The sequence below is a fragment of the Sus scrofa genome, chromosome 9 (genome assembly GCF_054392235.1).
Source record: "Sus scrofa isolate SSC_HxYL_T2T_F1_AM1 chromosome 9, Sscrofa_HxYL_maternal_Yorkshire_Landrace_v2.0, whole genome shotgun sequence".
Classification (NCBI taxonomy): Eukaryota; Metazoa; Chordata; class Mammalia; order Artiodactyla; family Suidae; genus Sus; species Sus scrofa.
Genome location: NC_139391.1, coordinates 95,618,870 through 95,635,130, shown reverse-complemented (window position 1 = coordinate 95,635,130; position 16,261 = coordinate 95,618,870). Strand labels below are relative to the sequence as shown.

The following is a 16,261-nucleotide window of genomic DNA, read 5'->3' as shown; positions in this document are numbered from 1 at the left end:
CACCCATGGCATATGGAAGTTTCTAGGCTAGGGGTTGAATGGGAGCTGCACCTACTGGCTTACACCACAGCCACAGCACTGCAGGATCCTTAACCCATTGAGTGAGACCAGGGATTAAACCCGAATCTTCAGTGGGTCAGATTTGTTTCCACTGACACTGAGCCACAACGGGAACTCCCTCTTTCTTTCTTTTTTTTTTTTGTTTTTTTGTTTTTTAGGACCCCATCCAGGGCATATGGAAGTTCCCAGGCTAAAGGTCAAATCGGAGCTGCAGCTGCCAGCCTTTATCACAGCCACAGCAACGCCGGATCCTTAATCCACAGAGTGAGGCCAGGGATCAAACCCATGTCTTCATGGATACTAGTCGGGTTCATTACTGCTGAGCCGTGACGGGAATTCCTGGGACACATTTATCTTAATAAACATCTCTTCCTCTCACTCTTTATATGGGTGATAGTATTGACTTTGCACAATACCTAATGGGACGAAAGCAGCTGCTGCCCACATCCATGCCTCGCATTTATATGGGAAAAGGTACAAAAGAGCAGGTGATTTCCTTGGGTTCTTAATCATCGGGAAGGGGCACTTCTGTGAAACAAGGGAAAATGGGAAGAGAGAGCATGGGGGGCGTTGCCTGTAAGACAGACACTAGGGAGCAGAGAGGCCCACTGACCTTGACCACACTGTCCTGGCCCCAGCATCGCTACATCTCTGGGCACAGGCCTGGATCGGGAGCAGGGGAGGACGGCAGTCCTGGGCTCCTGCAGGGGAAGGGAACGGAGAGGGAAGGGACCTTCCCATTGCTTGGGATGCTTGGAGGTTTGCTTCACTGGGCTTATGCCCACTGGAAAGACGAAGGCTCCCACATACTCGGGAGCTGGTTCTTGTTCAAATGAGCAAGCCTCAAAATGGACTCTCTGGTCCTGGCCCTGGTGCACTGGCTACAAAATCAGATTTCAGGAGTTCCTGTTATGGCTCAGCAGGTTAAAGGCCCAACATGGTCTCTGTGAGGATATGAGTTCAATCTCTGGCCTTGATCAGTGGGTTAAGGATCCAGCGTTGCTGTGAGCTGTAGTGTAGGTTGCAGACGTGGCTTAGATCTGGTCTTGTATTGGCTGTGGTGTAGGCCAGCAGCTGTAGCTCCGATTCAACCCCTAGCCTGAGAACTGCCATATGCCGCAGGTGCAGACCTAGAAAGACAAAAATTAAAATAACAACAACAACAAACAAATCACAAGCTCAGCTTTCAGAGAGGAGGAGAGCTCCAGGTCGGATCCAGTTCTTTGAATTCTTCTGGATCCCCAGTGAGCCACCTGTGTTTCTGTTTTCAATTTACTACTTCAAGCAAATGAAATTCCTAAAATTTTAAACTTGCCGATGTCCTTCTGGAAAACATGTTCCTGAAGGCAGCAGGAATGCCTCTCCCTAACCCTAATCCTAACCCTAGCCCTAACCGAGAAGCAGCCACTCCCTTTCCCAGCACCAGAAAATCTCTCTAATGAGGGGGGCGCACACAGCGAAGAGGGAGGGGTGCAGAGGGCAGGTTCTCTGTACAAGCTGAGACCCCCACCCCCACCACACTCTGAACTGGGCAAGGCTCTGCTTCTCTTATGGTGACTTGGTGTCACCATGTGACTCCCCAGCCCTGCTGTGTCCCCACTGATGCACCCCCTCCCTCGGGCTGGGGGTCTTCTGGGGTTGGGTTTCCTAGGGTCAGCTTCCAGGAGGTTGCTGCCCTGAGGTCACGTCACTCCCCACCATGGCCTCTGCAGCCACCTCCAGAGTCCTTGCTCTGCCCCGGCCTGGAGGGGAGGAAACATCCAGGTCCCCCTCACAGGGCACTTGTAAAGCCAGGGCAGTGGGCAGTGGGAACTCTTCCAAGCCTTTCCTGCTGCCCAACCCCACCGTGTCCGTGTCTATGTCCTGCTGAAACCTCACCATTTGCACAGCTTCCCAAAGGGCTGGGGTTTTTTCCCCTACAGAGAAGAACAAGCCCCTGCTGTGGACTGCACCCCCCACCCCCCCGCCTCTGCCAATATCTCAGGCTGTCTCTAACATCCCCAGATTTCACCGTGGAAGTGGAGATGCTGAAAAAGCCAGGCGCTCCTGACAGGACTTTCCTTCCCTCAGGAAGACCCTGAAAGCAGTGTCAGTCCTGGAGCCCTGCCCACCTGAGATGCAACCCTGGGAAGTGGTACCGAACCCCCCCTCTCCCTAGGGCCCCTGCCTGCTCTTGGAAGTTAGAGGTTCCCAAACTGTGTGTGTGTGTGCTTAGAGGGTTAGAGGCTGTAATCTCTTAGTTAGAACTTGAGTGAAAACAGTCACATTCTGAGAAAATCCCTGCAGTGGTCCCCTCAGTCCTAGGAGTCCTGATTGACGAAAACCAAGCAAACCCACACAAAGAGAGCGGGACGTTCCCAAACCAATGAGCCCATGGGGGCAAATTCAAGGCAGTGGCAAGATCTTTCCCACGTTCTGCAGCATCAGTGGCTCTCTGGTGTCCCCAAACGGTAAGTCCCTTTCTCCTGGAGGACCTGTGATGCCTCTACTGGCCAAGTCCGAACCATGGAAACTATCTTGGTTCCTCATGTCCAGCAACCCTTGCTCATCGAGTTCTCCACCAGCGTCTCCGTCCCCACTTTGCCCGCATGAGTCGTACTCATCACTCATTACAGTGACCCTTACGTAGGCTTCCTCCCTTTGGTCTAAATCACTCCCCCCCAATTTTTTTTTCTTTTCCTTTTTTTCCTAAAACACAGAGCTGATCGTGTTCGTCCTAGCTCAGAATCCTTGGTAGCACCTTCCAGGCTATCGATAGAACTAAACCTCAGTAGCACACAAATTTTCCACGTTCTGGCTGCTCCTTACTATCCAGGCCAGAGAGATGGGGAAGAGGTCGCCAGGAGACTTGTCATTTTGTCCTCCCCCCCCCCTTTTCTTTTGTTCTTTTGCCTTTTCTAGGGCCGCTCCTGTGGCATATGGAGGTTCCCAGGCTAGGGGTCTAATCTGAGCTGTAGCCACTGGCCTACACCAGAGCAACACGGGATCCAAGCCACCTGTGACCCACACCACAGCTCATGGCAACACCGGATCCTTAACCCACTGAGCAAGGCCAGGGACAAAACCCACAACCTCATGGTTCCTAGTGGGATTCATTAACTGCTGAGCCACAGCGGGAACTCCCTGTTCCCCCTTTAAACCGCTATTCTACTCAGGGAGATTCATGGATTCCAACTAATAAAAATGCCAGTGGAGAAGTTCTTGCTGTGGCACAGCGGGATTGGCGGTGTCTCTGCTGCCCTGGGAAGCACGTTAGATCCCCTGCCAGCACAGGGGGTTAAGGATCTGGCATTGCCACAGCTTTGGTGGAGATTGCAACTGCAGCTTGGATCTGATTCCTGGCCCGGGAACTCCATATGCCACGAGGTGGCCCAACAGAGAGAGAAAAAAAAATGCCAATCACAAATAACATGCACTAAACATTTGCTACTTAAATAAGTATGTGAGAATTACATGCACTTTTCAAACTGAAGCCATCAGTGTGGTGAAGCCAGATTGGTGAGGATGCAGAACCAGCTGGGGTTGGGCGGAGTGTCTAACTGAATTTTCACAGGCCCCTGGAATTGCCTTAAGGACCGGGAGCTCTTCCCTCCTCAAGATGTGCAGAGGTAAACCCAACGGGCAATTCATTCGTCAGATGAGGGCTCTTGGGGAGGACCTTTCCCTTCCTCCCAGCCCCTGACTGTTAAGAGGACTGGTGCAGCCTGTGATCGCTAGAGATAACTGGTTTTGTTTCGTTTCAGGAAGTGACTTGGCCGCTGTGGGAAATAAGAACTGTTCATGGTCCTTTGTATTCCCTTGACCCCGGCTGGGCCTCAGCTGGAAGGGAAAGGCAGTGGGAGGGGGCGGAAAGGAGCGCCGCGCCCCTTCCCCGTCCTGTGCCCCTGCTGACTTCACAGTCCTTGCAGAGATGAAGGCCTGCCCTCAACTGCCAAATAAGCCCCTGGAGTCGAGGCAGCAGGGCCTGCTTCCGAGTACTCAGCCGGCTGCTGCCTCCCCAGGGGGATCTGCATCCTCCCAGCTGTCACTGTATTCCGGGCTCCTGCCACCTGGCCCGACCCTGCCTTCCCTCCCAGGCCCCCTGCCCAGTCTGGCCAGGCCCTCCACCCAACCGGGGAACTCGCTGTGCCCAGGAACCCTTCCTTACCTGCCACATAAGGCTCGTCCACTCCCAAGCCCTCCTGGAGAGCTCTCATCCCACACCCAACCCCCTAATCCCTGTCTGAACTCCTAGGCAGAGCCTACCCGTTAACTCTCTGAGGAGCCCCCCTTGCACCGTCTCTCCACCCATCCTGCCTGGAGGTAAAGACAAGGGTTAACGGCATAGCCCCTCAGGTCAGGCTGCCAGGTTTCTATCAGGCTCAGGCCCTGAAGAGCTGGGAAAACAGGTGAAAGTTTCCACCACAATCTTAGCTGCTATTTCTCTGCCTCAGAAATTGGGGGTTCTGGAGTTCCCATTGTGGTTCAGTGGTTAACGAACCTGACTAGTATCCATGAGGACGCAGGTTCGATCCCTGGCCTCCCTCAGTGGGTTAAGGATCCAGCGTTGCTGTGGCTCTGACGTAGGCTGACAGCTACAGCTCTGATTGGACCCCTAGCCTGGGAACCTCCATATGCCGCCGGTGTGGCCCTAAAAGGACAAAAAAAAGACAAAAAAAAAAAAGAAAGAAAATGGGGGTTCTTATACCTCTTCCTTCATAAGATTGCATAAGAAATGAAATGCACATACAAGGCTTAATACAACGCCTAGTACAGAATAGACACTTAAATGGTACCTTCTCTGATGATAAGTCCTGGATGCATGCTGGAAGATTTGCATCCACATTGCTTTTTAAAAATTTATTTTAAACATTTTTAAAATGTTTGCTTACTTAGTTTTTGTTTTATTGAAGTGTAGTTGATTTACAGTGTTGTGTCAGTTTCAGGTACACTCACTCACACGTACATGTGACTCACTTACATGTATTCATCTATTCTCTTCCAGATTCTTTTCCCTTCCAAGTTATTACAAGATACTGAGGGCAGTTCCCTGTGCTGTACCCATAGGTCCCTGGTGGACTCACATTTCTACTCTGCTGTAGGGAATTAACTTCTCTTCTCTGTTCTCTTGATTGTCTAACAAGGTAAGGAGCCACATCTTGGCCTCTGGGCAGTTGGGTGAATGAAACAGACAATGCAGGCAGGCCTCCCCTGTCCGAGCTTAAGTGAGACACCAGTGTGACACTGCCTTCCAGAGCTCCACGTGCTCTGCAAACACTGGGACAAAGCCCTAAGTGTTTGCTGATTGATCCGAATAAAGATGTCTGATAGAGCCTGCAAACTGGGGCACTGCTAATAGGAAGAAGCAAGGCTGAGCAGACCTGGGGCCTGCTCATGAGCTCTCTGAGGGCTCCCTGGAGCTCCCAGGAGGGCTGTGCCTTCACCTTACTTCACCCCTTCCCCTCTTGTCCTCTGCTGGGACAGCAGACCTGAGAGCCAGCAGCTCCCCTCACAAGCTGTAGGCTTCCTGGCAGCAACACAGAAGCATCCTGATTCTGACATGAGACAGATGCTCACTGCTCTGGAGTCGTGTCTTTGGTGGCTGGGGAACATTCTCTCTGGTTTCATTTTTATTTAATTAAAGAATGGTTGCAGGGTTTGAGCTCCTGCCCAGGAAGCATGGCACTTTGTCCAGCATACCAGAGGGCTCTGACTGCTCACCCATGGAAAGTACAGGTCTTGACCCCTGGGTCCCTGATGGGCTGTGGCTTTGTGGGCCCTATAGTTGGAGGCTGGTACAAGGTTTTGGACTGGCTCATCCCTCGCGCCACCAAGGTGGATGCACTAAAGAGGTTGCTACTGGATCAGGGGGTGGGGGTGGGGTTTACCCCGTGTTTTCTAGGCTGTTTCCTCTCACTGGTAGGGACACTGAATGGACTGTTACCGGGACAATTGGGCCAAACTCCAGCGGGATTATCCTGATGCCTTCATCACCAACTACTACCTCTGGCCTGCTGCGCAGTTAGCCAACTTCTGCCTGGTCCCTCTTCATTGCAGGTTGGCTGTTGTCCAGTGAGTTGCTGTTATCTGGAACTCCTTCCTCTCCTGGAAGGCCCATCGGCTCTAAGCCTGCTACCTCCCTCCATCATTTCTGTCTTGCAGTCATACAGCTTGACCCTGGGAGGGTCAGACCACCTCCTTAAAGTGGGTGCATCGGTTTTCACAGGGTTTGGTAGCTGGGCAGAACTTAATGGAGGTAGTGCTCTGAAGTGGCCCATTTCACTCTCAAATGTAACCTGACTCCTGTGAAATCACAAAACCTTTGTAATGGTTTTATATCCACTGCATAGTAGGCAGTCCATAAATATTTATTGAACTATATGGTTTTGTCAACTTTAGTTTATACCCATATCCCAGTAAATGTCACTCATTCCCACTTTTCATAGACACATCTGTTTTCCTAACTCTTCCCAGCCCTAGTACAGATCTAGTTTTGGAGGGACCACCCCTGTGAGCCCTTTATATGCTTATGAAATAGATAATCTAGAACCTGCAGAAACAATAAGACCCAGCAAAGAACTACTGGGAGCCACATTTTCTAGAGCTTGGAAAGAAGCCTGGAGACCACCAAGCTCAATCTGCTTTTACAGATGAGGACACTGAGGCCCGTAGAAGTGAGGCGACCTGTCCATGCTGAGTTAGTGGCAGCGTAGAAACTTGAACCCATGAGGTACAGTCCAAATGTCTGTATACTCCCCAAGTTCATACGGTGAAATCCTAATGCCCAAGGTTATGGTATTAGGAGGTGGGGCCTTTGGGAAGTGGTTCTGTCAGGAGGGCTGAGCCCTCATGGAATCGGGATGCTTACAAAAGAGGCTACATGAGCACATGGCAAGAAGGTGCCATCTCTGAGCCAGAAAGCCTGTCCTCACCAGACACCAAACCCAGTGGCACCATGATCTTGGACTTCCCAGGTGCCAGAACTGTAAGAAATAAATCTTTGTTGCTTATGGGGAAAAAAAAAAAAGGAATGCTTGATTGATTGATTGATTTTTATTTACTTATTTTTTTGCTTTTTAAGGCCGCATTCACTGCATATGGAGGTTCCCAGACTAGGGGTTCAGTTGGAGGTATAGGCTCTTGAAACAGACTTTTGAAGGTGCTCCCAGACTTTCAATTCAAATTTTCCATGATACAGCCAGAGACAAACTTTATCCATTATGGGAAATAACTTCTTACCGTTTACCTTCAGAACAATGTTGTGAAAAAGGAATTTTCATCTAAAGTGCTCAGCTCAGCGCAGGGTCCACGTTAGATGCTTGATGAGTATTTGTTGACTGAAGGACTCTGCCGCTGGTGGGACCAAAATGTGAGGCATTAGCGCCATCTGGTGGGCATGTGCCGGTCCTGCACAGCCTAAAAATCTCAGTTGTAAATGTATGTTCTTCAGGCCTTGGTTAAATCTAAGGACACAATGGGGCACTGTTGTGAGAGGCACTGCCTTGGCTCCTCGGCCTTTCTGGGCCACGTCCCAGTGGGTTCTTGTTTTCTGTTTTTACAATACAATGCAGAGTTGTGTTGGGGTTTGTTGTTGTTGTTTTAATACAGAAATCAAAGGAATGAGAAAGCAGTCGAACTGGAGAATGTTGACATTTGAAGGGGTCAGGCAGGTAATGTCATCTTCTGTCTCTTAAGGGGATAAGGAGGGTGAGGGCCAGGATGGCGGGCCAGGATGCGGGATGGACCAGGCAGGTGCTCACTCCTACCTGCTCCTTGCCATTGACTCTCAATAGAAGGTGAAAAGCCCCAAACAAGGCTTACAGGGCACCTCTGGATCAGACCCCTTCTCCCGTCCCCAGCCTCTCCTCTGGGCACTGCTCCCCATCTCCTTCCCACTTCCCAGGAAACACACTCCACTCCAGCCGAACTCAACCTTTCAGGCCTCTCGGTTCCCTAGCCTGAAGACAATTCATTCCACAGCCGAGAACCGAGTGGGCTCTCCCGGCGCCAGGCGGCGCTGTGCTCAACGCGGGGCTGCATCCCTGAACCAGACCCACGTTCTGCTTCCTACGCGTGCGTGGTTCCCTAAATGAGGCCGCCCGCCTGCCGCTCCCCTCTGCTCCTGGCTAAGCAACTCTCACACTCCAGCCTTAGCACCTGCAGGGAAGCCGCCCAGCCCCTCCCGCTTGCATGGATTGGCTTCTGCTGGGAGCCTCAGATGCCCCAGGTTTACCCCCAGGTAACTCAGAGGCCCAGGTAAAGGACTTAAATCAGGGTTCAGTGATGCTGCAGGGGGAGATGCTTTGGTTTCCTCAGAACCCCCCTAGCCCGCCCCCCACCCCACGAGCTCTGCCGGTTTCAGGTCCCCGTGAGGGTGATGGGGACGGCTGATGATCTCCTGGAGCCGGGGTGGGGCCAGGGAGGTCGCCTGTAATGATTCCAGCACATTCCTAACAGCTGTCGGAGGACTGCTAAGGTGATCCAGGTCAGCCCACCTGAGGTCTGTGCCAGCAGCAACCAGTACAGTGGTCCCAGGACTGTTGTGGTCTCTGCACACAGGTGGAAAAAGAATTTTCCGGATTCAAAGACAGGTCTAGAAAGGACAAGTTTATTGAGGCAAGAGACACTGTTAACACAGCTGGCCGAATTCCTGATATTCAGGAAGAGCATATCCTGGGCACATGGTCGTGTGTTTATATAGCCCAGAGACAAAGGAGTGCCAGGAGAGGTTTTGCCATTCACCTGTTGACCTGCTGATTGGTTGGGGAGGAATGGGGTCTTCTGATACAATTGCTGCTTGGTTGGGGAAGGATGGTGTCTTGGGATATACTTGCTGCTTGGTTGGGGGCGTATATTGCCCCATAGGGGTGGGTAAGGAGGAAGCCACTTACCTTTCCTAGTAGGAGGCAGGAAGGAGTAGGCCAGGTTGCTGGGGTGAGGCGGTCCTTATGAACATTGAACAATTACAGTGAGACAGAATGATAAGGGTCTGGTAATTCTTATCTCAGCCAGAGGGTTTTTGCGTTTTATCTTTTTGGAGAGGCTTTAGGAACCACCACTGTGACATTCTCCCTCGCAGCTCTGAACACCATCCCCAATTCAAGGGAGACCCTGAGAGGCGTTGGCTGAACCCCCACTCAAAAGGACACCCTCGTTGATTGGGGGTGCTGAGAATCTGTCCTCTGTTCCACCTCCATTTCCCCCCCCCCACTACCACTGTCACCCCAACAGTCCCACCAGAGCTAATTACTTAGGCCACAGATCTCAGGAAGCTGACTCCATGGCTAAGCAACCCTGCTTTTCCGGTCATATAAGCATCTGGAACATTCCCAGATGTGGCCTCAGTAGGCAGCCTGCAGATTGGGGCAGGGTGTGGGGGGGAGGTGGGGGTGGACAAGGACAAAATGCAAAGACAAGGCTTCATTTCCTTCTCTCCCTGCCTTCTCCTCTTTCCCACAAAGAGCCTTGAGGGCAGATCCAGAAGGAAAAGAAGGGCAAGTTACTCCTTTGCCCCCGCCTCCGCTGGGCTCCTTTGTTCGTTCTCTGGCACAGGCAGTGTTGGGGCTGCAGCTCCTCTAGAAAGGCCAGAATCACAATGCCGGGATCAGCCAACAGCCCTAGAGGAACCTGAGTTTTCCATTGTGCATTGAAATTTCCATTTGCCTGGGGCTGAGTTTCTCCCTAGACTCAAAGAGATCAACAAAGGCAGGGGACAAAGCACAAACACGGCCTGGAAGCCAAAAGGCGCCCATAAAGATGGAAACAAATGGGCATTTCAGGGCACGCAGGCAGTGGCCGTGGGGCAGTGCCCCTTCTCTGACTGGCAGTGCCTGGCCACCGGGACTCCTAACAGTCTTGCTGTTTTGGTGATGCCAGGTTGTTTCAGACCCACGGCTTGACTGTTTCGGGGTGGGAGTGGGGAGGATTGTCAGAACAAAGGCTCCCTCAGGATGACAAATATGGCACCTCCTGTATTTCCTGCTCTGGTTCTTAGCCCACCTGATGCGGAGGCTCTCTTTCTTAGTAGAGTTTTTTTTCCTTTTCTTTTCAGAGAAGTTCCCAATCTTAGATTTTCATTGTCGTTGTTGTTTTATGGTACAAATCCCAGCAATTCAGAGCTCCTTAGCATCTTAAGTTAGATGTTTAAAAACAGTCTAGCTTTGGAGTTCCCTGGCAGCCTAGTGGCTAAGGATTCAGAGTTGTCGCTGCTGTGGCTCGGGTTCAAAATCCCTGGCCCTAGAACTTTTGTACGCCATGGGTGCAGCCCCCCAATGCCCCCAAAATATCCAGTTTTCTCCCTTTATTTTCTCTGCTATTTGGTTTATTTCACTCCGTGTTCCAGTAGAAAGATAACCGGAGTGTAAATCAGGAAGGAGGGACCAGGAGTTCTGGTCCCCGCCCCGTATTCTTCCTGGAACTGTGACTTTGGGCAAGTCATTCGCCCTCTCTGAACCCAATTTAGTCACATTCTGTAATGGTGTAGAATCCCTGGGAGGGAGGCAGCACGGCTTGTTTAGGTCACTGTGTCATCCTGTCACCACTGTTCTGGCTCCCTGTTGGAGAGTTCATTATTTATGCATTCATTCACTCATTCATCAAATATCTCATTATGCAGGAATCCCAACAGGCATGAAGGTGCAGAAGTGAACCAGACCTGGTCCCTGCCCATGAACAGGTGTGGTGGAAAGAGCTCTGAGGGGCACAGCCAGGTGCCAGTGCTGCTTAGCTTTGCAAGCTTAGCTAAGTTGTGACAACTTCTCTGAGCCTTACTTTTCTCATTTGTGTGGGGGGTTATTGGACAGGGTGACCAGGACATCCCAGTTTGCCTGAGGCTGGGGAGTTTTCCTGGGACACAGGACTTTCAGAGCTAAAATCTAGAAAGTTCCGGGCAACCTGGGGTGAGTAGGTCACCTCAAGGAGAGATGAATTGAAATGACACATAGGTAGGGCCTCGCTGAGTGCCCGGCATCTAGTGGCTGCTGTATCGATGCAACCCTTCTGGGGTCCATGCGTGCAGATCAGACACACACCCACTCCATCACGTGATAAAGGGAAAAGAAAAGATGCAAATGAAGAAGTACATTAGAGCTAAGGCAGCACGTGGGAGAGCAGGACTGCTGAGAGGAGCCAGGGGAGGTGGCAGAGGGCAGGAGCTCGAGGCAGGGTGTTGCAGGGTTGGTAGATCTGATAGGTGAGGGTGAGGACTGGGCAGGTGCAGCCTATGCTTGAAATGTCTGTAAATTCACACAAGCTGAACAGCCTAGAGCTCTTAAAGGGTGTTCTGTGTGGCTAGAACCAAACAGAGGAGATGCTAAAGGTAAGTTTGATTCCTATCCAAAGGCCCCCTGTGCGATTCCGAAAATCTTCAGCATCATTTCGAAAGTTTCCAATCACTTTTGCTGGGGCATCCTTCTCTGAAAAAAAGGTTGAGGAGTTCCCATCATGGCTCAGTGGTTAACAAACCCGACTAGCATCCATGAGGACGTGGGTTCAATCCATGGCCTCGCTCAGTGGATTAAGGATCTGGTGTTGCCGTGAGCTGTAGTGTAGGTTGCAGATGTAGCTCAGATCCGAGTTGATGTGGCTGTGGTGTAGGCTGGCGGCTGCGTCTCTGATTCTGATTCGATCCCAAGCCTGGGAACCTCCATATACTGTGGGTGTGGACCTAAAAGACAAAACAAACGAAGAAACTGATTTTTTTTTCTTTTTCTTTTTCTTTTTTTCTTTTTTTCTTTTTTTTTTTTTTTTTTTTTTTTTTTTTTTTTTTTTTTGGTCTTTGCCTTTTCTAGGGCCGCTCCTGGGGCATATGGAGATTCCCAGGCTAGGGATCTAATCGGAGCTGTAGCCACCAGCCTACGCCAGAGCCACAGCAACGAGTAATCGAGGAGTATTGTAGTCCTATTTTCTCCTGTTTTCAAAAGAAAGTAAACTATTTTTGTGAGTTCCTGAACACTGAGTAGGCCTTAGGCATGCTGTCTGTGGTGCCCAAAAGATAAGCCAGCCCTGGAAGCCAGCCCTGCTCTAGGGAAGCTGAGTTCTGGCAAGTCCCTGCTGAGCCTGGAGCGCCATCTGGTGGCTCATATGCTCACATGCTCACATGCTTCTGCCCTGCGGAGATCAATTACTCTGTAAAAGCTTCATTTAGACATTCCAGATCAGACACAGTGCCTCTCACTGCTGCCTGGCCCATCTCCAGACGGTTCTGGATGCTGGGTTTTGAGGCTGTCTGATTGGCAGGCAGCCAAAGCGAGACCTCAAGAGCACAGTGAGAGCCCGCTAGTGCCTTCAAATCCGCTAATAGTCAACAGTTTAATTTTTTCATCTAACAGATTATTTAATGCAGTAGTAGTTTTCAATATTTTCATGCTTGAGGCAATCCACTGAATGGGGGTATAAGTGGACACCAGTTTAGGAAAGCAAGTTTTAAATCCTAAAAAAAGTTTTACAATATCCCCTCCGTATTTCTTGCTTTCTTTTCCACTGGGATTCCTTCCGATATGCAGGACCAGGTTTTTCTGCATTTGATGATTGGCCAGGCTTTCTTTGTAGCCAACTTGAAGTGACCTCATACAGACTGTCACCTGTTCTCTTTTGCAACTTGAGATCCACTCACCTGAGCATGCCCACATCACCAGAGTGGGCACATCTTCAGAGAAAGGTGTCAGAGTAGAGTCCACTGTGTATCCTGTGGTATAGACTGGCCAGCAGCCACTGGGGTAATGTCATCTGCTTCCTAAAGCTGGGATTCAGAAGCTTTTCTTCTCAAAGATATGTAATTATGGAGTAAGTTTAATAAGGAGTTCCTGTTGTGGCTCAGTGCTAACGAACCCGACTGGTATCCATGAGGATGTGGGTTCAATCCCTGGCCTCACCCAGCTGGTTACAAATCTGATGTTGCTGTGGCTGTGGTGTAGGCCAGCAGCTGTAGCTCTGATTTGACCCCTAGCCTGGGAACCTCCATACACTGCAGGCGTGACCCTAAAAAGATAAAAAAAAAAGTTTAATAATAATTATCACTATACACATTTTTATGGGTTGGACTGTTATCTCTACAAATGCATCATTGAGTCTTAACCCCTAGGACCTCAGAATGTGATCTTGTTTGGAAATAGGATCACTGAAGATGTCATTAGTTAAGGTGAGGTCATGCTCTAGCAGGATGGGGCCCCTAACTCAATACCCTTATGAGAAGTTCAGACAACTCTCATGTCCTTTTTTTATGTACTTTGATTCATAGAGGGAAGATGTTGTGAAGACACAAGGAGAAGACAGCTATCCACAAGCCAAGGAGAGAAGCCTAAAGTAGACCTCAGAATTATGTATAATTTTATGTATAATTAAATTATATGCATATTTTGCTTTTCAGGGCTGCTCCTGTGGCACATGGAAGTTCCCAGCTCAGACTGGAGCTGCAGCTGCCGGCCTACACCACAGCCATGGCAGCAGCAGATCTGAGCCGTATCTGTGACCACACCACAGCTCACAGCAATATCGGATCCCTGACCCTGAGTGAGTCCAGAGATCAAACCTGAATCCTCATGGATACTAGTCGGATCTGTTGCCACTGCACCACGACAGGAAGTTCCCGAGCCAGGGACTGAATCTGAGCCACAGGTGTTGTGTAGACTGAAGCTGCAGCAATGCCACATCCTTCAATCCACTGTACCAGATTGAGGATTGAACCCATTACAGCAACCGAGCTGCTGCCGTCTGATTCTTAACCCACTGAAGCACAGCAGGAACTCCTGATGATTCTTCATATTAAACCTTCCCTATTTAACCTCCTGTATGGTTTTAAGCTCCAGATTGGAAGCAGGCAAATTGATACAGATTGTAAACTATGAATTCAATTCCTTCAGTTGTCATCGGATGGACTATCAGGTTATCAATTTCATCTTGAGTAAGCTTCGTTAGTTTATGTATTTTTTTTTTTTCCTATTTCTTGGGCCGCTTCCACAGCATATGGAGGTTTCCAGGCTAGGGGTCTAATTGGAGCTGTAGCTGCCAGCCTATGCTAGAGCCACAGCAACGCAGGATCCGAGCCGAGTCTGCAACCTACACCACAGCTCACGGCAACGCCGGATCGTTAACCCACTGAGCAAGGGCAGGGACCGAACCCACAACCTCATGGGTCCTAGTCAGATTCGTTAACCACTGCGCCACGACGGGAACTCCTAGTTTATGTTTTTAAAGCTATCTGTGGGAGAGTGACATCATCCAAATAGCAGAATAGAAGGTTTCTAAAGTCTTCCCCCTAAAAAACACCGATTTGACAATTACTCACAGATCAGAGAGACTCTGTGTAATGCCAGGAGTCCAGCAGAGAAGTTCCAGCACTTCCCTAGGGGGAAAAAAAAAATCTGAGATTGGCCACATCAATGAGGGTGAGAGGAACAGCTGACTTTACCTATGTCATGCCTCCTGAGGGCAGTTCAGCTCAGGGCCAAGAGAGCTTTTCTCTCTAGTGTGGGAGAAAGTGAGAATGTGTGAGTAAGCTTCTGAATTCTCCAGTTGTGTGGATGCTGCCAAAGAAGCTTGTTTCTCTCTTGGCTCATCCTAAGTTCTGAGTCAGAAGCTGCATACATGGACAAACCTATAGCCAGACTAACTAGAAAAAAAAGAGAGAAGACTCAATAAAATGAGAAATGGAAGAGAAGATATAACAACTAATCCACCACAGAAAAACAAAGGACATAAGAGAATACAGTGAATAACTACATGCCAACGAATTGGATAAACTCAGAGAAATGGGTCAAGTCCTAGAAATTTACAACCTACCAAGACCGAATTTCGAAGAAAAAGAAAATATGAAACGACCTATAAGAGTAAAGAGACTGAATTGGTAATCGAAAACCTCCCAAGAAAGATGGATGACTCTGTTTTTCTTTTTTTTCTTTTTTTTTCTTTTTAGGGCCGCACCCATGGCACATGGATGTTCCCAGGCTAGCGGTCAACTTGGAGTTATAGCTGCTGGCTTATGCCACAGCCACGCATGATCTGAGCCTCATCTGCAACCTACACCACAACTCATGGCAACCCCAGATCCTTTACCCACTGAGAAAGGCCAGGAATCGAACCCGCAACCTCATGGTCACTAGTCGGATTCATTTCCGCTGAACCACAAGGGGAACTCCTGACTCTGTTTTTCAGTTGACCCTCTACTGCTTCCAACATGCTGCATAAACGATGGTTTGGGGCCTACGTTCTGATGGTGGACAGAACACTTGCTGGGACCAGGGCTTTGTTGAGTTTTGACTTAGGTGCTTGTTGCTGTGAGTATCTGTCCGTGATGTTGAGGTCATCTTCTTTGCAGTGAGATAATGCTGCCCCTGTTTTCTTGTTTGTCTTACTGAATAGCTTTGATTTGCTTTAAGTAAATATCTTATGAGAGTGTCTTTCAGTTGAATCACTTCTGCAGATGACACACAGGGTTTCATGTATATGCTTTCCATCAAAAAATAGCTCCACGCCCCTGCGCTGAGTCGATATCCCTGCCTTGTGAGGTGGAGCATGGCAGGTGCACACAGAACTGGGTGTTCTGAATCGTACAGGTAGGACAGAGGGTTTGCCCTCAGGGTCAGGACATGTGTCCCATGAGCGAACACAGAGGCTACCACAGGCCAGGTGAGCTTGAGGTGGCCCCAGGAACAGTACAGGCAGGCCTCATTTTAGGGCACTTGGTTCTGTTTTGTTTTTGGTCACACCCATGACATGTGGAGTTTCCCAGACTCGAGCCACAGCAGCGACTTGAGCCACTGCAGCAGCAACTCCAGATCCTTAACCCGCTGTGCCACAAGGAAACTCCTACTGTATTTTACTTTCTTGTGCTTCGCAGATATTTTACACAATTGAAGGTTTGTGACAGTGGTGCATGGAGCAAGTCTCTCAGTGCCATTTTCCCAGTAGCATTTGCTCACGTCATGTCTCTGTGTCACATTTTGGTAAATCTTACAATATGTTAAGCTTTTTCATTATTATTATATTGTCATCATGACTTATGATCAATCATCTTTGATGTTAGCTGAAAGCTCAGATGATGGTTAGCATTTTTTAGCCTTAAGATACTTTAACATTAAACGTAATTTTTTTAGAGATAATGCTATTGCACACTTAAGAGACTATAGCATAGTGTAAATATAATTTTTATGTGCACTGGGAAACCAAAGACTACCCATGATTTGCGTTATTGTGATTTACAGCAGTGGTTTGGAGCTGAATCCAC

General features: G+C 49.4%; 1 protein-coding gene across 1 annotated transcript; it reads left to right on the top strand.

Annotated features, from left to right (window-relative positions):
- The first annotated feature begins 5,357 nt into the window (after positions 1-5,357).
- On the top strand, positions 5,358-6,166 carry LOC100518800 (mitochondrial inner membrane protein Mpv17). Its single transcript, XM_084978249.1, is given in 2 exon segments — positions 5,358-5,978; positions 5,980-6,166. Coding segments are annotated over 2 exon segments (447 nt in total). The 5' UTR covers positions 5,358-5,718.
- Positions 6,167-16,261: the final 10,095 nt, after the last annotated feature.